The 20,567-nt window shown below is 52.9% G+C and overlaps 1 protein-coding gene across 1 annotated transcript; it reads right to left on the bottom strand.

Moving 5' to 3' along the window:
- Positions 1-1,053: 1,053 nt before the first annotated feature.
- NPFFR1 (neuropeptide FF receptor 1) lies at positions 1,054-20,178 on the bottom strand. The gene is made up of 4 exons (XM_048219026.2): positions 19,946-20,178; positions 6,750-7,156; positions 3,182-3,281; positions 1,054-2,074 (listed from the first exon to the last, which is right to left on the bottom strand). The coding sequence occupies exons 1-4, from the start codon at positions 20,176-20,178 to the stop codon at positions 1,195-1,197; spliced, it is 1,620 nt and encodes a 539-aa protein (XP_048074983.1). The 3' UTR covers positions 1,054-1,194.
- Between the last annotated feature and the right edge of the window lie 389 nt (positions 20,179-20,567).

Here is a 20,567-nt window from a genome sequence, read left to right as displayed (position 1 = left end):
CATGCAGGGATCACTGAGGCACTCCCATGTCCTCCCAACTCGCCAAGAGAAGCCGCATTTCTTCAAGGTGATGCAGGCGAACTGGGTGATAGGGCCTCCTGGTCACCACCCCTTTTCAGAGGACAGGAGCAATCTGTACCTCTGTAGGACCTCCAGAAGGCCCCAAGGGCACCTGAGCTCTGATTGACATACCGCCCTTCCAAGCCCTGGGGGAGCAGCGGAGCTGGGCCTTGGGAAGGCTTTGTGCGGGCAGCTCCAGTGAGCTGATGGATTTCCAGAGGCGGAAAGCAGTACTGTGCTTTCCCTCCCTCCTGTCCGTGAGTACATAAGCGGAGGCCTCCACGTGTCCTGACAGCTGCCTCTGGCCTTATAAGTTCTCACGGGGGGGGGGGGGGGGGGGTGATGATGGCAGTGGGCCCTATGAGGAGAGGAGGGAGGACCGCGCCCCCTCCTTCTTCCTCAGGGCTCCCACCCAAAGGGCAAAACTCAGAGTGTCTGCAGCGGACACTCCATGTGTGGCTGCTGAGATGTGATGTCCCGTTGTAGGACTCTGGAAAGGAGAGAATGGCCCAGAACATGTCTTGGAGCAAACCTACAGGGAGTTGGGAGGAGGGGCACACGGTGTTCTCCCAGGAGAGGGTGACACCGAGGTGCCTGGGTAACACAGAAGGGACCCCAGGACACGAACACAAAGCACCCAATGGACAGGACAACTTTGCCTGTTGCTCCTCCCCAGCGGCGTCATTAGGATTTGCCCATTTTGGTGTGCTCCACCGCAACGGGCCCTTCTGGAGATGGCTGGTGAGGTCCCTCCAGGCACTGACGTCAGGCTCCCCCCGAGCGATTTCCAGCTGAGAGTGCAGGCTAGCCACACCTCCTCTCCGGGCCTCAGTTTCCCATCTGTACAAGGGGGAACAAGAAGACCTACTCCCAAAGCGTTGTGAGGATTCAGCCAGAGGGTGTGTGCACTCTTGGCCACACAAGGAAGGGTTTGGCGGAAAGTGGGCTCCTTCCGCCCCTGGGAGAGGGAAGGCCGCAGAGCGGGTACCTCACGCAGCTGCCACCGCCCTGCAGGGCAGAGGGAGGCACGTGACACCGCCCTCTCCCACCACACCTGGCTGCTAGCCTGTCCAGGCGTCCCACGGCCGTCCCATCGGGGCCCCCCGGGTCGAGGGCCGGCCCTCCCCCTACCACTCAGATATCCCACGCGGGTATGGTGAGGGGCAGCTGGCCACAGCCAGGACCCTCCCCGGCCAAGCCGTGGTGGGCCACGCGGGCACCGCGCAGCGGGAGGCGACCGGCCCGGGGCGCCCCGATGCTCTGGCCGGACTCGGAGGGCAGGCCCGAGTCGCTGGGCTGCACCTCCACGGAGACCGGGGCGCGCAGGAGCCGGCCGGGCGGCTCGGAGTAGGCCTCCCTGGGGCCGGCCCACGGCGGCGGGCAGAGCTGCGCGCGGAAGGCGGCCTGGAAGCCGCGGCGGAAGTTCTCGTTGAAGTAGCCGTAGATGATGGGGTTGGCGCTGCTGTTGAAGAAGGCCAGCCAGTGCGCGAAGGGGAAGGCGTACACGGTGACCAGCCGCAGCTGCGGCTCGCTGAGCTGGCCGTAGTCGGTGAGCAGCAGCAGCGCCCAGAGCGGCAGCCAGGACAGCGTGAAGACCAGCGCCACCATGACCAGCATGTGCACCACCCGGGCCCTGCGCCGGGCCCCCGGGCGGCCTTCTGGCGCCGCCGCCTCCCCGCCGGCGCGCGCGGGCCCCGAGGCCTTGCAGAGCTTGCGGGCGATGCGCGCGTACATGAGCACGATGAGCGCCAGGGGCGCCAGGTAGATGTGCGAGAAGAGCACGGTGGTGTAGACCCTGCGCATGCCCTTCTCGGGCCAGGCCTCCCAGCACGAGTAGAGCGGGTAGGAGCGGTTGCGGGCGTCCACCATGAAGTGGTGCTCGTCGCGCGTGACGGTCAGCGTGACGGCCGAGGGGCACATGATGAGCAGGGCCAGCGCCCAGATGACCGCGATGGTGACCAGCGCCTTGCGCGGCGTCAGCTTCTCGCGGAAAGGGTGCACGATGCAGCGGAACCTGCGGCCGGGGAGGAAAGGCCAGCGGGCTCGGGACCGGCGCCAGGGGTCCCTGTCCCCGGGGAGGGGCGCTACCGCGGGCGGGAGCTGCCGGGCTGTGGCCACGGTGGGCAGCCTCCAAGAGCCGCCCAGGCGGTTTCGGGGCTTTCGCAAGCAAATTGGTTCTCGCCTGCGAGGGAGTCAGTAGGGGAGGAACAAAGGCAAACCCAGGAGGGGGAAGGCAGCGCGGGCAGCGTGGGAATCAGTCCTGTCTGCACACTTCGGGGGCGTAGGCCGATTGGCGGGCAGCTAGCGAAAGGGTCAGTCTGCACATCCTGCCCTTGAGAAGGCTGATCGGGTAGGTGTATCAAAGAACATTTTTAGCCGTTTAGGGATTCTCCAGAAAACCCTGGGAGTTCAGGTGTGGACTCTACAGGACCGGCCGTCCCTGTGTCATCTTGGCCAGCATCCTTGCCTGCCTCCCACGCTCTGGGGAAGAGTGCCCAGATGAACCCTTAGTGGGAGAGCTCACTGAGGTGGACGAGGGGAGGAGGACCTATCACAAGCATTCCGGTCACTTTTAGTGTTTGCAAAGCTTCCTTGGCCCCTGGCTCCCTTCCCTTAGCAGACTCATGCTTATCAGAGAATCTGATGGAATCTGAGGCTGAAAGAGACCAGAATTAGCTTGAGGTAGGGTGGAGATGGGGAGCTAGTAAGGCCTGGGCTGCCAGGGAACAGCAAGGAGGTGGGGGGAGGGTAGGAAGGGGGCAATGATGGAGCAGGGCCACGCTCTGTCCCCACCCCCCACTCCCACCCTGAAACTGACTTTCTTTGCTCAGACTCATGGATGGCAGGATTCGTACTGCTCAGGAAACAAGGCCCTCAAGCTCTCACAGGATCTAGGAATCCCTAGTAAACCTTCACAGGACCTGCCTCCAGGCCTCTAGACAAAGGTGGTGGTGTTCTCTGCAGGTCCCCCAAGTGTAGAGGGCAGCCAGCCCCACAGCCCTCCCCTTGATGGCTCACGATGCAGCCCCAGCCTTCTGGTCAGCACAACAGTGGGGACGGCGGCTCTTCCTAGTGCCAGGCCCCTGTCCGCCAAGGATAACCCAGCCAGGAACCCTCTTACCTTTCCACAGCAATGGCCACCAGTGTGAACACGGAAGCCGACACGGACATGCCCTGCACCAAGCCGCTCATCTTGCACGTGGCGTTGTCAAAGGGCCACCCTGCAATGACCATCACAGAATGAGTGCCTCATGCATAAAGAGCCGGAGACCTTGGGCCATTTCAGCCAGTCCCCTCTGTGCTCAGATCTTTCCTCCATGTCCTGCTAGGTGGTCATCCTCTGCTTACACACTTCCAGAAATGACGAACTGACCAGTCTATACCACTGTGGTCAGTTCTCACCATTAGAGAGACAGTCTTTATATTGACCAAGGATTTCTCTCCAGGAGCTTTGTATCCAGCCAGACCTGCCTGGCTTTCTGCTCCCATAGCCCTGCCTCAAGTTCTAGGCCAGCAGTTCTCAACCCTGGCCACTCACTAGAATCACTGGAGGCCTTTGAAAAGACCCAGTGCCCAGACCCATGCCAGACGAATTACAATCAGCATCTCTGGGGGTGGGGCAGACATCAGTACTTTTCAGATCTACCCAGGGGATCTGAGTGGCAGCCAGAGTTGAGAACCACTGGGACAGAGCGAGCCTGACTCCCAGGTGGGGGAGACACAAGCAAGTCTAGCCCCTCAGGTGTCTCGCTCTGATTCCCAGGCTTCTGCTCTGTCCAGAGACCGGGGCCCCACTTGGCCTCAGGACTGGTAGCGGGATCTACATCTTGGTTCTTTGAGGCCATGTGTTGGTCTCTGCCTGGTATCACTGCCCCTCTAGGTCTGGGGGTCCTACCTGTTCTCGTCTGTTGTGCCTGGCTACAGGAGGCTGGGGCCCCCTTCCCCAGCAGCCACCCCCAGTTACCTTTCTGCCTGCACACTTACTGAGTGCCAGGCACTGTCTCATCCCATCCTCCCAACAACCCCAGTGTGATCTCCTTTTCACAGATGAGAAAGCTGAGGGGAGATGAATTGGTCTCCAGTCTCTTGGCCCCTAAATCACTATGGGTAAGTGTAAGAGTTTGGTGTGGGTGCTGGGGAGTTTAAACATCACAGAAAGCCAACAGCACCATGGAAAGCAGCCTGATTCTGTTTTGGAAAGCTGGGTATGTGCAAATTCCCTGATTCGGCAAGTCCTCTCCCAAGTTCATATCCCAGAGACATTCCCCCATAGTCCAATTGTTTCTAGCGCTGGAGAGCGGGAGGCAGTGGTGGGCTGGTAAATCAGCTCTTACACAAAAACAAAAACTAAACTAAACTAAAACAAGCTCTAACTTATAGCATTTGCCAAGTCCAGTATCTCCCCGCATGGCCAAGTTCCTGCTACCACCATGACGTCACCGACACCGGCAGCCTGGCTCTAGCACGCCACTGAGTAGAGGCCACCTGGGTGTCCATCCCCGGGAGACCAGAGGGTAAAATGTGGCCGATGCACCCCGTGGAGCACAGCAGGCAGCACCTACCCCAGGGGCAGGGGAGATGGGCGCAGGGCAACGTAAATAGAAGCCTTAGTGACAAAGGTCGGGAAAAGAATGAGTTCTGTAACACAAAACCATCCAAACAAATTAACAATAGATCCACAGGAATAACCAGGAAAATCCCGACCCAGAGAACTGACAAGGGAGTGGTTGGGGGGGTGACGGTGTTCTTTATCTTGATTGTGGTGGGAGCCCCGGGACCATGTATGTTCCTCAACACCCGTGGAACTGTACGCTAAAAAAGGAGGATTTTTGTGCATGTTACCTTGTACCTGGACAAAAATGTTTAAATATAAAACGTGCACACATATGCAATGCACATTTTGTAAGCAGGCATACAAGTAAAAAAGACACATGTTCTGTTTGGTAGAATGTTTGCCTATAGGGCAGGGAGGGGAAGCTGTAAAGAGGTAGGGCCACAGGAGGGAAGGAATAAAAAATAAATGAGGGTCTTCGCAACAGAGTGAAGTCACATAGCACCAGGAGCAGTAGATGTAAATAATTCAACCCTCTGCACCTTCATTCCAAAAAAAAAAAAAGAAGAAGAAGAAGAAAAAGAAGAAGAGAAAAGAAAAGAAAAAAGGAAAGAATAGCTGTACGAAGGTTTATTCTGTTGCAGAAGATTCTGTTAAAAACAACCTAGATACCATCAGAAAGAGACTGGCTAAATAAATTCTAGTACATCCATACAACGGAAGTCTGAGCAGTTGCAAAAAGAACGAAAAACTCTTCTATTTGTTAATATGGAATAATTCCATGTAAATTAATTTTAAGGAATCCTGCTTACAATATACATGCTATATTTTTAAGCCGAAAAAAAAGTAAAGATACAGAACCGACTGCTTGGGAAGTCACTATGTCCGTAATTTGCTTGTTCTTGCCTAAAAATACATTTGGAAAGAGACACAAGAAATTGGCAATACTGATTTCCTCCCAGGGGAGAAGCTGGGAGGCCAGACGACTGGGATGGAAGGGACATTTTTCTCTGGAAACCTTTTGGTAGTTTTTGACTGCTGAACCATGTAAACGTGTTATTCCAACAATTTTTTAAATTTAGGCACGTGGAAAGAGCTGGCAGACACCACCTTAACCAACCAGGGACTTCGCCATATCATCGTTAACTGGTGCATGTGTATGTGCGTGCCTACAGGTGTGTGCACTTCTGCGTGTGTGCGCGTGCATGCATAGGTGTGGGTCTAGGTGTGCTGGGAAGGGGAAGGATGAGCAGTTCATGCTCAGCAATCCTGGTGGAACCTGAGATCCAGCTGTGACTGAAGGTCTCACCAGGCAGAGCCAGTGCCGCCGAGGGAAAGCTGATGCCCTGGCCCTACTTCCTGGGTCCTGAAACCTATAGAAACACAGGCTGTGACTCCCCTGCCCCAAAGTCAGGTAAGTCACTCCCACTGGAGCTGTCCAGGCTCTGCAGCCAAGCACCTGGTGCTTGGAGCTCGGAGCCTGCAAGCTCAGACCTCCAGGCATCTCCACAGCTCTGGAAACCAGTCCTTCCCCAACTACAGTCTCAGGGGCTGTGCAAGCTTATTCTGGAAACAAGAAAGACAAAGCACATGGGAAAGAGTAGTGTGATCCTTCCAACAGTTACAGTACGAACAGGCAGGAATTTGGAGGTCAAGTGGTCTAGTTCTGCTTGAATCCCTTCTACCAAGTCAGTGCTAAATGGCCAGCCAGTCCCTACTTAGACACTCTCAGTGACAGGGAGCTCACTACCTGTAGGACAGACCTCTCTTTGGTTGGAGAACAACTCAAATAAGGGGATTATTAGGTCCATGTTCAGAGGAGACATGTGAGTTCTAGCTCTGCCCAGGGGAGCTACCCAGGAGAGTAAGACTGAATGGTGTGTTTAGAAATACGGGTGTGAGGACACGGGACTTGACACTCAGCTGTGTAACTGCAGACCCGTCCCTCATCACTCTGAGCATCAGTTTCCCCACCCCCCAAAACCAGGGTAATAATAACAACGCATAATTCATTGGATTGTTGTGAGGATTAGTTAACGCAGGAAGAATAAGTCATCCGATGCCTGGAGCGAAGAGAATAATTAATTCATTGTATCTATTATTTCTGACTCCCTCTGCCTCCATTGCCTCCACTCACCAGTGATGAGGTTGTCCACGAGAGTCGTGGGCATGCAGAAGATGCCCACCAGCAGGTCGCTGACGGCCAGGTTGAGGATGAACATGTTGGTGACGGTGCGCATGTGCCGGTTCCTGAGCACAATGAAGCAGACCAGCGCGTTGCCCACCATGCAGAGGAGGAAGATGAGCACGTAGGCCACGATGAACATGGCTGCCACTGCTGAGGAGTGCTGGTAGTAGGAGGAGAAGGTGAGGTTTACCGCTGGGGTGGCCTTGGCATGACTCGCATTCAGGCTTGGGGGCCAGCTGCTGTTAGGAGGCTGGGAGGGCTCCCCTAGAAGCAAAGGAGCATACAGGTCAGGATCCCAGACAAAGAAGAGATGACTGACTTCTTGCCACTGGTGAGACCCTACTGTGCTCCAAATCCTAGCACCCCGATCATATGCTCAACCTCAGTGGCAACTGGATGCACTTTCAACCCCCCGCACCCAAACCCCGATCTCATACCTTCACCTCGTCTCATCCAGAACTCATTTACAATGTTGGCTCACTTTCAACCCCCCGCACCCAAACCCCGATCTCATACCTTCTTCACCTCGTCTCATCCAGAACTCACTTCCCAATGTTGGCTCTTCTCCATGTCCATATGGCCCACCCCCCCCCCCCCGCCCCATCTGGGCTCCATCCTTCTTAGCCCTGCTGTGTGCCCCAGAGGCTGACCTCTAAGGACTACATCGGCCAGGTTCCCTTGCCCTCTAGTTTCTGACCAGGTTCAGCCAATGGAAAGCACTGAAGGAGATTGAAGGACTGGAAAAGACAGATGTCACAGTATTCATCTCCCGACTCCCTCCCTGCCTGGCCCAGTTCTGCCTGTGGGGCTGTCTTTATGGATACAGCTCCTGTTAGGTGACATTATTCCACGAGTCTAGCTCTTTGGGGGCCGGAGTGACACTGTGTTCTTTCTCCCCTTGCACTAACAGCTTCCTGGGATTGCCAGTCCCGGTGCTTGTGCAGCCCTTGCTGGTTCTCACCCTCCCCTCTCCTCTGTAAAGTCCCTCTGTTCAACTCTTCAGATAAATTCTTTCTGAGTGCACCACCTGTTTTCTCCTGGGACCCTGACTATTACACCCTCAAAATCTTTGTTGTCCCTCCTCATCTCCACAGAACTTTAGCTGGGAAAGACAAGAAGGCAATAGAGGAAGGGACAATGGGAGAGGATTCTGAACCACGGTAAAGGGCAAAGGCACACATTAAATTCACCAGAAGACCATCCAAAGCCAAGGCTACCAGGCGTCCATCACTGTCTCCCACCATGTTAACAGCTGCTTCATTTGCACAGCATTTAACAAAGCACTCGCTTATGCATTATTTTATCTAACCCTCCAATTACCCCCTGGGGTAAACATGTTAGGTATGAGCCCCATTTGAAATGGGAGAACTGGGATCAGATGACATTCTCCAGGTGGCTCGGGAGTGTGCAGCAGAGGTGGTCCTGCGCTGGCGTCTCTGAGTCAGATCCAGGCTTCAGGGTGCGCTTCCCCCCGCCACCTGTGGGAAGGAGCAGTTCCCTGTCCAACCACAGCTCCTCTGGGAAGCCATTAGTTGTGGTGACTCATGATGTTGTCTCATAAATTCTCCCCTTGCCTTCCTCTGGGACTGAATGTGGCCTGTTCCGGGGGATGAAGAATCTTTGGGGAGTCTTCTGTCACATCCAGAGCTCAGCCACTAGCCTGGAGACCCACCGGAGGCTTGGGATCTGGAGGCTAGGGACGCTCTGGGGCCAGGGAGCTGGCATGACCGGGGCTGGGGGCCCAGCAGGAGCAGCGGCGGCACCCGGGGCAGGCGGAGGGCGTGGCGTGCTGGCAGAGGTGGAGACGCAGCCAGCCTCTGAGGCACAGTGAGAGGAGGAGGTGACAGCCCCCTGCTTAGGCGCTCCCGGGTGTCCAGTTGCCCCCAGACATCTTTATGTCACTATGGAAGGTGTCAGACATGCACGAGAGAACAGTATCGTGAACATACACAAGAGTATACGGCTTCATGAACTACCGCGAGAAAAGTATAAAGACCTCCTGTGCACGATCAGCCTAAGGCTAATCGGGTTTCACCCATACCCCGCCTCTCTTTGGAATAGCACGTCACTTCCGTTCATCCATAAACATTTCGGTTCGTAACGCTAGAAGATAGGACTATAAAACCCGCCTACAACCACGGTATCAGTATTACACCTAACAACATTGACAGTTATGTCTAATATTATCAATTACCCAGCTTCCTGCATTCGAATTCCCTGATCACTAGATACTTTTTTTAAAGGTTCTTTGTTGATTTCTTTATAGTAATCTCTGTACCCAAAGTGGGGCTCGAACTCATGAGCCTGAAATCAAGAGTCCCATGCTCTTCCGATGGAGCTGATCCTATTAGCTGTTCACCAACGTTTTGGGCAGCAGCCACTAAGACATTGCCTAGACCCCTAGTTGTCTTCCAAATACCATCCAAACTCTGCCCTCAGCTGCCCAAACTCTCTGTGCTCTGATTCCTGCTGCCATCTCTGACCTCACCACCTGCCACATGCCCGTGTGCCCGTTCCACTCTGAACACCTTGCGCTGGCTCCTACACGCTCCTGCTTTCTCCAACCCCAAGGATTTTACCCCTTTCTATTGCTCCTGTCTCCTCCTCCCCTTTAGCCCTCAGCTTAGACGAGGCTGTCTTCTCAGAGAAGCCTGACCTGGTCGCTCTATTTCAAGGAGCTGCACTCCTATTTATTCTCTCTCATGCATCTTCTTTCTTTCTCTCCATCTGTCAATATTTTCTTTGTTTTCAGGTTGGTTGGGTTTTCTTCCCCAACCTTGAAAGGCAGGCCCTGGAGACCAGTTGGCACCCGAATCCCCAGTGTCTCATCAGTGCCTGCCCATAGTCAATGGTCCAGTAAATGGTTGGTGGATGGATAAATAGTTGCGTGAAGGGAAGAAGGAAGGAAAGGTGGATTCTGACCCCAGGTGACAGGGTATTGCTGGTGTCGGAAGGCCTTCACGGGCTTCTCTGGAAGGAATCCTACCCCAGGGTCTGTTGGGAGCCTCCCTGGGGAGCTCACCCCTCCTGAGCCCCAGATCAGCTCGGAATCAGTCCCCATGACTCAAAGAAATCTGTGGGTCTGCGTGGGTAGAAGAAATTGCCACAACCTGCCGGGCCAGACTCCAGTCTGTCTGTCCTTGCCCTTCACTCAGCCTCGGAGAACTGCTTAGTGAGCTCATATTCTGCAGTCTGTCCTGAGAAGTGCCCATGAGGGACCCTGCCCATCTCTAGACCCTCCGCTGGGCTGGGCGTCTGTCCCCACCCTCAGGGCCAGTTCCAGAATTGCAGAATGATTGTGTCTGGGGAGGATTCCTGGCAACTCCCCTGGGTTGGGGTGAGATGAGTTGGGAGCAGGCAGGCTCCCACCCCAGCTGAGCCATACCAGCAGCCACAGACCTCATTAACACCCCGGACTTGTCCTTTCTGGACAAGTGCCCTTGTGGATACATTAAAGCCTGTGAAAATCTTATCCACTGAACCCAATTAAGTCATTCCCCTACTCCAAGAGCTTCCTGGAGGTCTCAGATATAACCATGGTTGCCTCCAAGGCATCCTGATGATCTGAGAGAGCAAGCAAGCCCTGGACCACGGAAAGCCCAGGGTCAGAGAGAAGACGGGGATCCACTGGTTCTCAGTGTGTGGTCCTGGCCAGCAGCATCAGCATTACGAACTTGTTAGAAATGCACATTCTCAGGCCTCACCTCTGATCTAGGGAACCTGAAACCCAGCTGTTTTAACATATCCTGCAGGTGATTCTGATGGCACACTCCAGTTTGAGAACCACAGGTTTAAAGGGCTTGGGCCAAAGGCTCTGGAAATAGCAGACACACACAGACTGGGAAGTCCCAGCCCTCCTTCCTGCCTCCTTCTTGGTGACTTCAGGCAACAGACTGAATGAACATCTCTGTCCCCTCAAAGTTCACAAATTGAAACCTAATTCCCAATGGGATGGTAGTTGGAGATGGGGCCTTGGGGGCGAGATTAGATCCCACTGGTGAGCTGTCATGAATGGAATTAGTGCCTTTATGAAAGAGACCCCAGTGAGCTCCCTTGTCCCTTCCATGTGTGGGGACACAGCGGAAAGAGGGCTGCGTGTGAACCAGGAAGGGGGGCCTCACCAGACATCAAAGCTGCGCCTTGATCTTAGACCTCCCAGCCTCCAGAACTGTGAGAAATGGGTTTCTGTTGTTTCTAAGCCCCCACTCCATGATGTTTTGTTACAGCTGCCCCAAGGGACTGAAACACCGCCTCCCCTCTGTGGGAACTCAGCGTTCTCATTTTGCAAGTGGAAACACGCAGTTCCTGGCTAGGACCTAGCATAAGGCACATCTCCTCTCTGGAGACCAGACTTGTCACTGGTAAGATGGGGAGAAGCTCACACGGACCCAAAGGAGGTGGGGGAGAGCCAAGGAGATAATGGGTGAGAGGACCTGGGTGCACCATGCGCATTAGCTCCTAACCAACGGTACTGACAGTGTTAACTACACAACGGGGTGAGGAGGAGATCTTCATGTTGCTCTTGGTCCGGGCCTCCCCCAAAGCCTGAAAGATGTGTGAGAGAGAAAACAACACCAAAAGGAGCGCCCTGAGCACAGAATCAGGCTGGGTGTTTGTTTCCCTGAGTTCACAGCAATTCCTACTAATAAGGTCGTCGTTATCGCCACCTGCTGGTCCGTCCTCGTACCACAGGGAGCTTCGCCCCCGACTAGAGCCGTGGGGCTCCCCATTCAACAGCCACCTCCTGAGAGCCTCCTGGGGCAACGTGACCGAGGCAGAGAGGCGCTAGGGCCCTGCTGAAGGACACAACACAAAACAGCACAAATGGCTGATAAACACAGAAGACAAAAAGTTTAAGTTCGTAATTCATTTGTGATCAAAGAAATGCAATTTTAAAGAACAACCTTTTCATCCATTAGATTGGCAGAGAAGAAAAGTGCTCAGCGATGGCCAGGGTGTGGCTGTGCACTGGGGGGATGGGGGGAGGCACAAAGCAGCTCAACCTTCACAACTGGGGCGCATCCATCCAGCACCCTGGCAAGGGACCTACTCCAGGATTCCGCCATTCCACTTCCAGGGACTTATCCTAGGGGACAAAAGATCTAATGTGTGGGGGGAAATACAGACCATGGGTTGTAATAGTTACAAAACACAAAATAGTATATATTATACAAAATATATATAATATATTTATGTATAATATAAAATATTATATAATATATACAAAATAGTATATATTATAAATCTGCATTTTATATAAAAGGGTATGTATGTGTGTGTGAACAAATGAAAAAAAAATAGTACTTATCCACAGGGATGTTTCAAGTGATTTTTGTTTTTCTGTTCACTAACTTGCATTTTGACTTTTCTAATCAAAAGGAAGCTCTGGTAAATGTGATTTTAAACTGACTACATCAGGGGTTCTGAACTCAGCCTCAAATCAAAATCACCTGGCTTTTAACAATACAGAACTCCCTCCAAATGAATCAGAATCTCTGGGGGTCCAGGCACTGGTATTTTTCTTAAAAGCTCCCCTGGGGATTTCCAAGTGTAGCAGATTGGAGAACCACTGAATTTCCAAGTCCCCGCCTTCAAGGCGTTGACAGTGCCTCACGTTGTGGGAGTCTCCAAACTCTTTGAGACTCTGATGCATTTGAACTCATTTCACAGATGCTTTCCTGGAGCTTTGTCCCGATATACCAAGAAATGATCCCTGTCCAGGTAGAATTCTGTCTTTGAAAGCTCCAGATCCTCTTTCAAAAAGTGCACTTGGTTATTGACACACTTTCAAGGGAATGGCGGGCATGTGGGGTTGTGGCTCCCCTTGCACCCGTTACCCCTTGTGGCCTTGGGCGTAAGCCCTCTCTGTGGGCCCTTTACGGTCAGTCAGGAGTCTGCCCTGGCCCCTGCCCCAAAGACAGCCAATCAGACCTCTTCCGCTTTGGATTTGATCCTGGGTTTCGATAACACAACTTTTCCTTCCGTTGGACAACCTGCCCGTACTCTTCCAATAAATTCCCATTGTTGGTGAAGTTAGCCAGAAACAGTTTCTGTTGCTTGTAGCCTGTTGTCTTGCTAATACAAGGGGATCAAAGTTGGTCATCCTTGGGCCTCCTTGGAATCTGTGGGGTCCAGGTTCAAAACCCCAGGGACAGTTGGAAGGGGTACAGATGGTTAGGGATAGAGCCCCAAGATTCCTGCTCCCCAGATTAGATACCAGCCCTCCTTGTGCTTCCTCTAACAGGCCACGTGACCTTCCAGGGAGTCTTTGCTGGTGCTCACAGGAAAGGACACTGAGCTAGGAGTCAGAAAACATGGCCTTGAGAGTTGGCCCAGTGGTGGTCACTCCAAAACTTGCATAGAAGAGGGGCTGGTGGGGGGTAACTTGGTTTGAAGGAAAAGTTTAGCTTAGGAACTTGTTTTAAAGTTGCTTTTGCAGTTTTTACAGGGAGGTATATTTAGTTTGGGGTTGTTTGGGGACTGCTGAAGGGGAGCTCAGTCCTGCATGCCACCCCTCGGGATTCCTCTGTGAACTGGGGGGGGGGGTTCCCCTTCACCTCCCTGTGTTCTCCTTGGCTTTCAAAGGATGGCCTGGGCTTCCTGCATCTCCCCACCTCATGGGGTTGTTACCAGCTCAATAAGATATCAGAGTAGATTATAAAGGGTTTCATAGACCTAAGGGCTGTGTCTTGACTATATTAGCTCTCTGCCAGGCAGCTGCAGGGGACCGAGGGGTGACAGTGAGATTCTAGTTCATCTGGGTTTGTCCCCAGGGAAACCAGCCTGGGCAAGCCCTGTGTTGGGGCCACACAGGTGAGTGAAAGGTGGGCGTGCAGGGAGGTCACTGCTGAGGAGGGAGTCTTCCTGAGACCTGCGACCTCGCTTCTCTCCTTCCTGGCAGCGGAGCTAAACCCCACCACGTCCCAGGCACCCACCACAGTAACACAGATCTTGCAAGCCGGCCTGTCGTTGGTGAGCAGGAGTAGGTGGGCCTCCCGAGAGCCCTTCGGGTTGGCAAAGGCCAAGGCCTGCTCGTGCAGCAGCCAATGGAGCCAAACTTGCCTCTTCCTGCACTTTCCCTTCTACTCCGAGCCTCGTTCATTTCTCCTCACTTCCTCCTGGAGCTCTCCAGTTTTCTCTGTTTGACTCATCAAAACCTGGATTCAGGAAAGAAGGTTCTGATGCAAAATTGTTTACCTCTCAGTAAAAAATGAAGTTACTGAGCTTCTCTTTACTTGCATCGTAAGCCTATACTCTCAGCACATTTAGGGGAATTCCAGACCTTAGAAAAATAAGGGTAGGGGCACCTGGGTGGCTCTGTCGTTAAGCGTCTGCCTTTGTTTCCGGTCATGATCCTAGCCTTCTGGGATCGAGCGGCATTGGGCTCCCTGCTCCACTGGGAGCCTGCTTCTCCCTCTCCCACTCCTCCTGCTTGTGTTCCCTCTCTCGCTGCCCCTCTCTCTGTCAAATAAACAAATAAATAAATAAATAAATAAATAAATAAATAAATAAATAAAATCTTTAAAAAAAAAGAAAGAAAAAAGAAAGAAAGAAAGAAAAAGAAGGGTAGAAGAGGGCGCCTGGGTGGCTCAGTTGGTTAAGTGTCTGCCTTCAGCTCAGGTCTTGGTCCCGGGTCCTGGGATCAAGCCCCACATGCTTCTCCCTCTCCTTCTGCCTCTCCCCCTGCTTGTGCTCACCTGCTCTCTCTCTCTCTCTGTCAAATAAATAAATAAATAAATAAATAAATAAATAAATAAATAAAATCTTTTAAAAATTAAAAAAAAAAAAGAAGAAGCGTAGAAGAGATTTAAGGGGAGAGCAGAACGGGAAGGACTTCCCCTCTCCTCCTCTAGGTAAGGCCAAGCCCATGCACAGGCGCATCCTTTCTGGGTTTGGTGACGGCTTCCTCAGTGTCTGCCTGTAGCACTGGTCACATTCAGTTTCCCGATTCAGCTATGTATAAAAATGTTTGTTCTTCCACTAAGCTGGAAATGCCTTAGGGGCAGAAACTATGACTCTTTCATCTCAGAACAATCCTCACTATCTGTCACAGGGCATAGAACATGCAGACAATTAAAAATGGTGGCAATTAATATAGGTCCTGAGGCTATGAATTTTCCTCTAGGCACTGCTTTAGCTGTATTCCATAAGTTCTGATATATACTGTTTTCATTATTGTTGAAATACTTTTTACACAGGGGCACCTGAGTGGCTTAGTCAATTGAGCATCTGACTTTGGCTCAGGTCATGATCTTAAGGTCCTAGGACGAGTCCTGCATTGGGCTCCCTGCTCATCGGAAAGTCTGCTTGTCCCTCTCCCCCTACTTGTGCTCTCTCTCAAGCAAATAAATAAAATCTTAAAAAAATAAAAGGAAATACTTTTTATTCAACACCAGGCTATCTCTGACAAGGAAAGGAGAATTCTGTATTTCACAGATAGGAAATCAAAGCTCAAGAGCAGAGATATGCTCTTAGAACACAGGAGATCCTTGGCTCCAGGATTCAGAGTTCATCAAGTAAGCCAGGTGACATAGTCTGAGTTTGAGCCCCTGCTCTTGTTCTGCCACCTCCAATCATTTTCTCATCCTCTCTTGGTACCATCAGACCATCTATTAAGATATCCAGTGTCCCTTTGCAGCAACTGGGGATCTTTGATTTGAGGGGTCCCTGCCTTCCTGAGGCTCCAGCTGCAAAGCTGACACCATGAATACCTCATGGGTCATCTGAAACCTTTCCCGAAGAAGCAGGCACACAGTGGCCAGAGGCAGAGCCAAGCTCTTGGGCTCAACAGAGAAGTAATGGAAGTGAATGCCTAACTTCTTTGGGACCCATTCTTCCCCCACCTAATACTTCCCAACCAGGCATCACCTCCTAGAGCCTCAGCATCCCCATCCCAAGCTCCTTATGGACTCTCTCCCCCCATTCCTAGCACGATCTTCTTTCAGGAAAGATTCTGATGAATTTGTTCACACAAATGAGGAAATGACTCATAACAGCTTAAAGTGCAGTGTCTCTTTTTTGTGTTTGCATTTCAAAGGGAGTCAAACCTTAAATCAGAAAGAAAAACAAAGCTCCAATGGTGTAATTTCAGTTATTAAAGGGAGAGTAGCAAAAGGTTTTGAGAAGGAGAGACTGAATTGAATTCTTTTCTATTTGTATCTTCAGTAAATCTGGTAGACATGAGCTGTGTTGTCAGTTCCACCCTCTGGGCCTTAGTTTCCTCGTTTCTAAAACTAGGGTTGAGCACCTGCTTATCCAGACCTCTTCTGGCTCTAATAACCCGGGTTTTTGCAGTGGAGCGGAAATACTTACTCACGCAATGATTGGAACAGAAATACTTACTGTAACTATTGCCTCCACTCACTGATAGAAGCAGGACAGACTGCCCTCAGACAGATAGATCATGGGTCCAGTGAGAACCAGACATGCACCTACCTGGCCTCTGCTTCCCCAGCAGCAGCTGAGACCCCTCCCACTCCCCACTCCTCATAAGATGGGAAGGCGCAGACGGTCCTCAGGACATAGCTGGATAGCTGGACTGCATGTCGGCTGCAGCCGTAAGTGTCCCAGAATCTGGGTTGTTTGTACAGAAGGCAGCAGACCTGCTTTAGTTCAAGCCAGGGCGAGCTGCATCTCCTAAGCCCAATCTTATCATCTGTTAAATGGGGGTGATGCTATCTCCCTGCCCACTGCCCCCTCTGGATGAGCAGCTCCAAGGCGGTGAAGTGCTTTGCAAAAAATGACAGGGCACAATGTCTCTGGCAGCATTTCCAGGGGCACGGAAAAGCAGGACCCACCCGGACCTCCAAGATGCTTCTGTGTCCTGCACTGGAGGGAAGGCAGCTGGCTTGCTCCTCTCCTTCTCCTCTCTCCGGCGACCTTCCTCCCCTGCCTGGGCCGCTGCCCCCTGGCACACCCTCCTCCAGGCAGTGCGAGCCTACATCTTCCCAGCCTCTGGGCCTCCCTCAGCCACAGAGCTCCCGGGCCAGGCAGCAGCTAGGGGGGCTGCCAGGGGCTCCAAGGGAGCCACTAGACTGGGGTGGGGCTGGAAGTGGGGGTGGTATTCAGATGTACTAGATCTGATTTGCTGTGCTCTGCTGACTTACAGCCCGGCGCACCGCGGCCCAGGCCAGTGGGAAGTCTGATGGGGTTTCTGCCTGGCTGGCCCCAGCAAGTCTGCAGGAGGCTCAGCAGAATGCAGCGTCCGTCTGCACGTACTCGGAGAAGGCTTTTGGCCCCCAGAGATCCCTCCAGGCCATATTTTTGGTCCAGCCACCCAAGAATTCCCCATAGAAGCCAGGCCATATTTTTGGTCCAGCCACCCAAGAATTCCCCCTAGAGGCCCCTGCCAGCCCCCCTTGTCCAAGCTGGATAATGAGATCTGGTGAGGAGATAGCTTCCAGGCCAACTCTGAGTGCTAGAAAGTTCTTCCTGACGACTGAGTTGCATCGTCTTAGTGTAACTTGCCCCCACCTGTCCTAGTTCTGCTCCCTGGAGCCACAGAGAACAACAGTGAGCCCCTGGCCCCAGGATCGTCCCCTTCTCCCCAACTTTGTACCCCCGGAACAACCAGGGGCTCTTCAGCGAAAGGGGTTCCAGGTTCACCTCACCGTCAGTCTGCTTTCACCCACCCACAAATTTATCTCAGGAATACGAGCCAGAGCTCCCTCGTTGTAAATGTAGGCAATTGACTGGACCGAAATTAAGGACTTCACGTTCCACTTACATTTACATTTCATTTTCTTGGTTTGGATCTGAACGTTGAGATAGCGTCAAATCTTGAATCTGTGGCCATGTGGGTGTTGTGGCTCTTATCCAGACACTTAATAAGTGTCCCTTTGATTTTCCCTCTACATTACTCAGCATCAGGTCAAGGCCCGAGCCCGAGGGACCTTTACGTTGCACTGTAGCCTCTAAGGAAAGCCCTGTTGTCAGTCCTCCAGCCCCTTCCCACATCTTTCCATCACTTTCCAGGGCTTTCACAAAAGAGCTTTGCTGTGCCCTGCTGAAATCCTGCAATTCGTCTCTGTTCCTGTCAGAAACCCAGTCTGAAAGAGGAAATCTGGTGAGTTTGGTCCAGTTTGCTTTTAGTGAACACTGTTACTGGGTCCTCACAAGCCCCAGTTCATTCCTGCGCTGTTTTTCTTCCTCTCCCACCCCACTCTCTTGACCTCCACTTTCAGGCATCAAACTCCCTGGACCCGAGCCCTTGTCTTAGGGTGCGCTTTCAGAACTGGGAATCCACACGAAGATGTCTCTTTGCATGTATTTTACAAATATATCCAATAATAAGTCTATGTAATTTTACATAAAGGGGATCATACTACACATGTGTTCTAAAACCGGCTTTTAAAAAATGACTCACAGTAGGCAGGGAACATAGTTTCATGCCCGTGAATAAAATCCTAAACGCAGTTCTCGCTGTCTACACAGTATGCCACTGCAGATGTGTTTCATCGTTTAATTCACTTCATTAGGGACATCTCGATGGTTTCCAGCTTTGCACTGACCGGAAAATGCTCATGCACATCTCTTTGCAAGTGTGCAGGATGGCATCGTTTGAAAAAATTCCGAGGTGTTCGATGGCTTTATTGTCTCCTAGGTGTTCACTACGTGTTTGATAATTTATTCTGGAATCTTAATAGAGGCCAATATGAATCTTACCAGCTTAGAGATTTTTTGCTTTTTTAAATCTATCTTTACTTCCTTTTTGAAAATCAGGACATTTGCCCATCTTTAGTTTTCTGGTTTCCCTTCATTCTTTGTCATTTCCTTCAAGGCAGTGATTACATCTGCTGGGCCTCCCCATCCTTGGGATGTCATTTGTCTGGGCTTCGATGCCTTCTCCCCATCACCTATCTTGGGTTTCAATTTCCTCCTTAAGCTCTTAATTCCATCATTTGGAGTAAAACTGCCCGTGCCCTGCTCTGCCTGCCCTCCCTTGTGTGTTAAGATTATACCTCTTACTTAGACTTTGAAAGCGCTTTGCCCTGTCTTTGTTAATTTCCCCTGGCTTCTGTGCACTCGGGCTTTGGTGTTTTGCGAACACTATTCCTACAGATCCTGCCAGTCTTCCAGATTCATCTTGGGTTATGCCTTCCTCATCACATCTCTGCATGCGTGCACTTTTCAAACCCGGCAAGTGCAGCCACTCAGGGGTTCTGTGAAACTCTCTTTTCGTTCTTGCCAGCAGTGTTTGCAATTACTTCCTTGGAATTTCAGGGTTTTATTATCTCCTGAAGCAGCCTCTCTTACCGGCATGGATTTGCTCAAACATCTTGTCTTCTTTTACCCTCACAGCTACCCTGTGAAGCCAGCTAAATGTAAATTTCTCCATACAACAGATGGGTAACCAGTGGCATAGAGAGGTTTTGACATCACCCCCAAAGACACCCAACAAGCTAGTGGACCAGCCCTCAGTCTTCCAGTTTCTTAGCCTAAATATGGTTTCCCTTGCCCACCTCAGCTGAGTTGGGGGTCTGGACTGCCCACCCCCTTGGTAACACTGGAGCAAGCAGTCTTATGCCTGGGACTTACACCTTAGAGTCCCAAAGGTCCATAAATCCACCTTTCCCCCAGGGAGAAAAATTCTCTGTGCGTGGAAGAAATCTTGTCTGGAATTCCATCTACCCCAGTACTCCCACTCCCAGCAGGCCAAGTCGGTGGGTGACAATTCCACTGAAGCCAGTAGCTTAGCTCACCTGGTTTCAAATTCTCCTCTGTCCAGGCAGGAGGCGGGCTGCGATTCACACAGGGCCATAGAGGCACCTGTCTCTCCATCTCTCTGTCTCTGTCTCTGACGCACACGCATACACCACACACAGCACGGAGCACTCTAAGTCTTTCTCCCTCTCTCAGGGTCTCTCTCTGTCTCTGTCACACACACACACACATTGTCACAGTGTCTGGCTCTGGACAGCCCTCAGTGATCAGGTACCCCAGCCCCTTTGCTCTCCCTTGGCTCACTGCTCCTGAGTCAGGACCTGACCCACTCCAACGCCCAGCCCACCCTCAGCCCCAGCTCCGGGCTCACTCACCCTCCATGCTGCCCACTCCCGCCGGCTCTGAGGAGGGCACAGCGGGCCCCTCCGCCCTGGCAGGAGGTGGGGGTCTCCGGGTTTTGGGTTGGTCTCCCGCGCCCCTACCTCTGCGCTGTAGGGATCGAGTCCCGGGCCCGGCGGAAGCGGGCGGGGGGCGTGGGCCCCCAGGGCCCGGCCCTTCGCGGGGTCTCGCTCCCCCTCGGGGCCCAGAGCCAGCCCCGCGGCGGCAGGGCTCCCGCGCAGTGCCGCCGCCTGCCCGGCTCTGCGGCGGGCCGCCCGCTGCCCCGCGCCTCCCCGGGCCGGAGCGAGGGAGGGGGCTCGCGCGGCGCCGTCGCCATGGCAACCGGCACGCCTGTGCCCTCCGCAGCGCCCCCTGCCCGCCGCGCCCCGGGCCCTCCTCCCTGATGCGCCTCTTTCCGCAGGGGCCGAGCGCCCCTCCAAAGTAGGGGACACACCCCACTGCCCATTGCAGCCCTGGCAGCGATGTCCACTAACTCTGCACCTCTCTCCTCGTGCCCCACGTCCCAGCCCCTGTCCCCGCTCCTCCTCCACGCCCCACCCCAGCCTGACCCCCCAGCCACCCACCCCGGTGTCCAGGACCCCGGGACCCTCCTGAGAAGGGAATAAGAGGCAGCTGTGAATACACAGGAGCGCCAAAGGGGGCAAGAGGCGGCCCCCCATCAGCTCTGAGCTCCGCGAGGGGAGTGGGGACACTGTCCCCTCAAAG

The sequence above is a fragment of the Ursus arctos genome, unplaced genomic scaffold (assembly GCF_023065955.2).
Source record: "Ursus arctos isolate Adak ecotype North America unplaced genomic scaffold, UrsArc2.0 scaffold_7, whole genome shotgun sequence".
Classification (NCBI taxonomy): domain Eukaryota; kingdom Metazoa; phylum Chordata; class Mammalia; order Carnivora; family Ursidae; genus Ursus; species Ursus arctos.
This window is presented reverse-complemented; position numbering and strand designations above follow the sequence as displayed.

What these genes read in the sequence shown, in the direction of transcription:
- NPFFR1 (XM_048219026.2), bottom strand. Translation starts at nt 20,178, where the DNA reads ATGGCGACGGCGCCGCGCGAGCCCCCTCCCTCGCTCCGGCCCGGGGAG. An exon ending in CGTGGACAACCTCATCACTG is followed by an intron (nt 3,282 to 6,749) that starts GTGAGTGGAGGC and finishes TGGTCATTGCAG; the next exon opens with GGTGGCCCTTTGACAACGCC. An exon ending in GTGGCCATTGCTGTGGAAAG is followed by an intron (nt 2,075 to 3,181) that starts GTAAGAGGGTTC and finishes CCCCGGCCGCAG; the next exon opens with GTTCCGCTGCATCGTGCACC.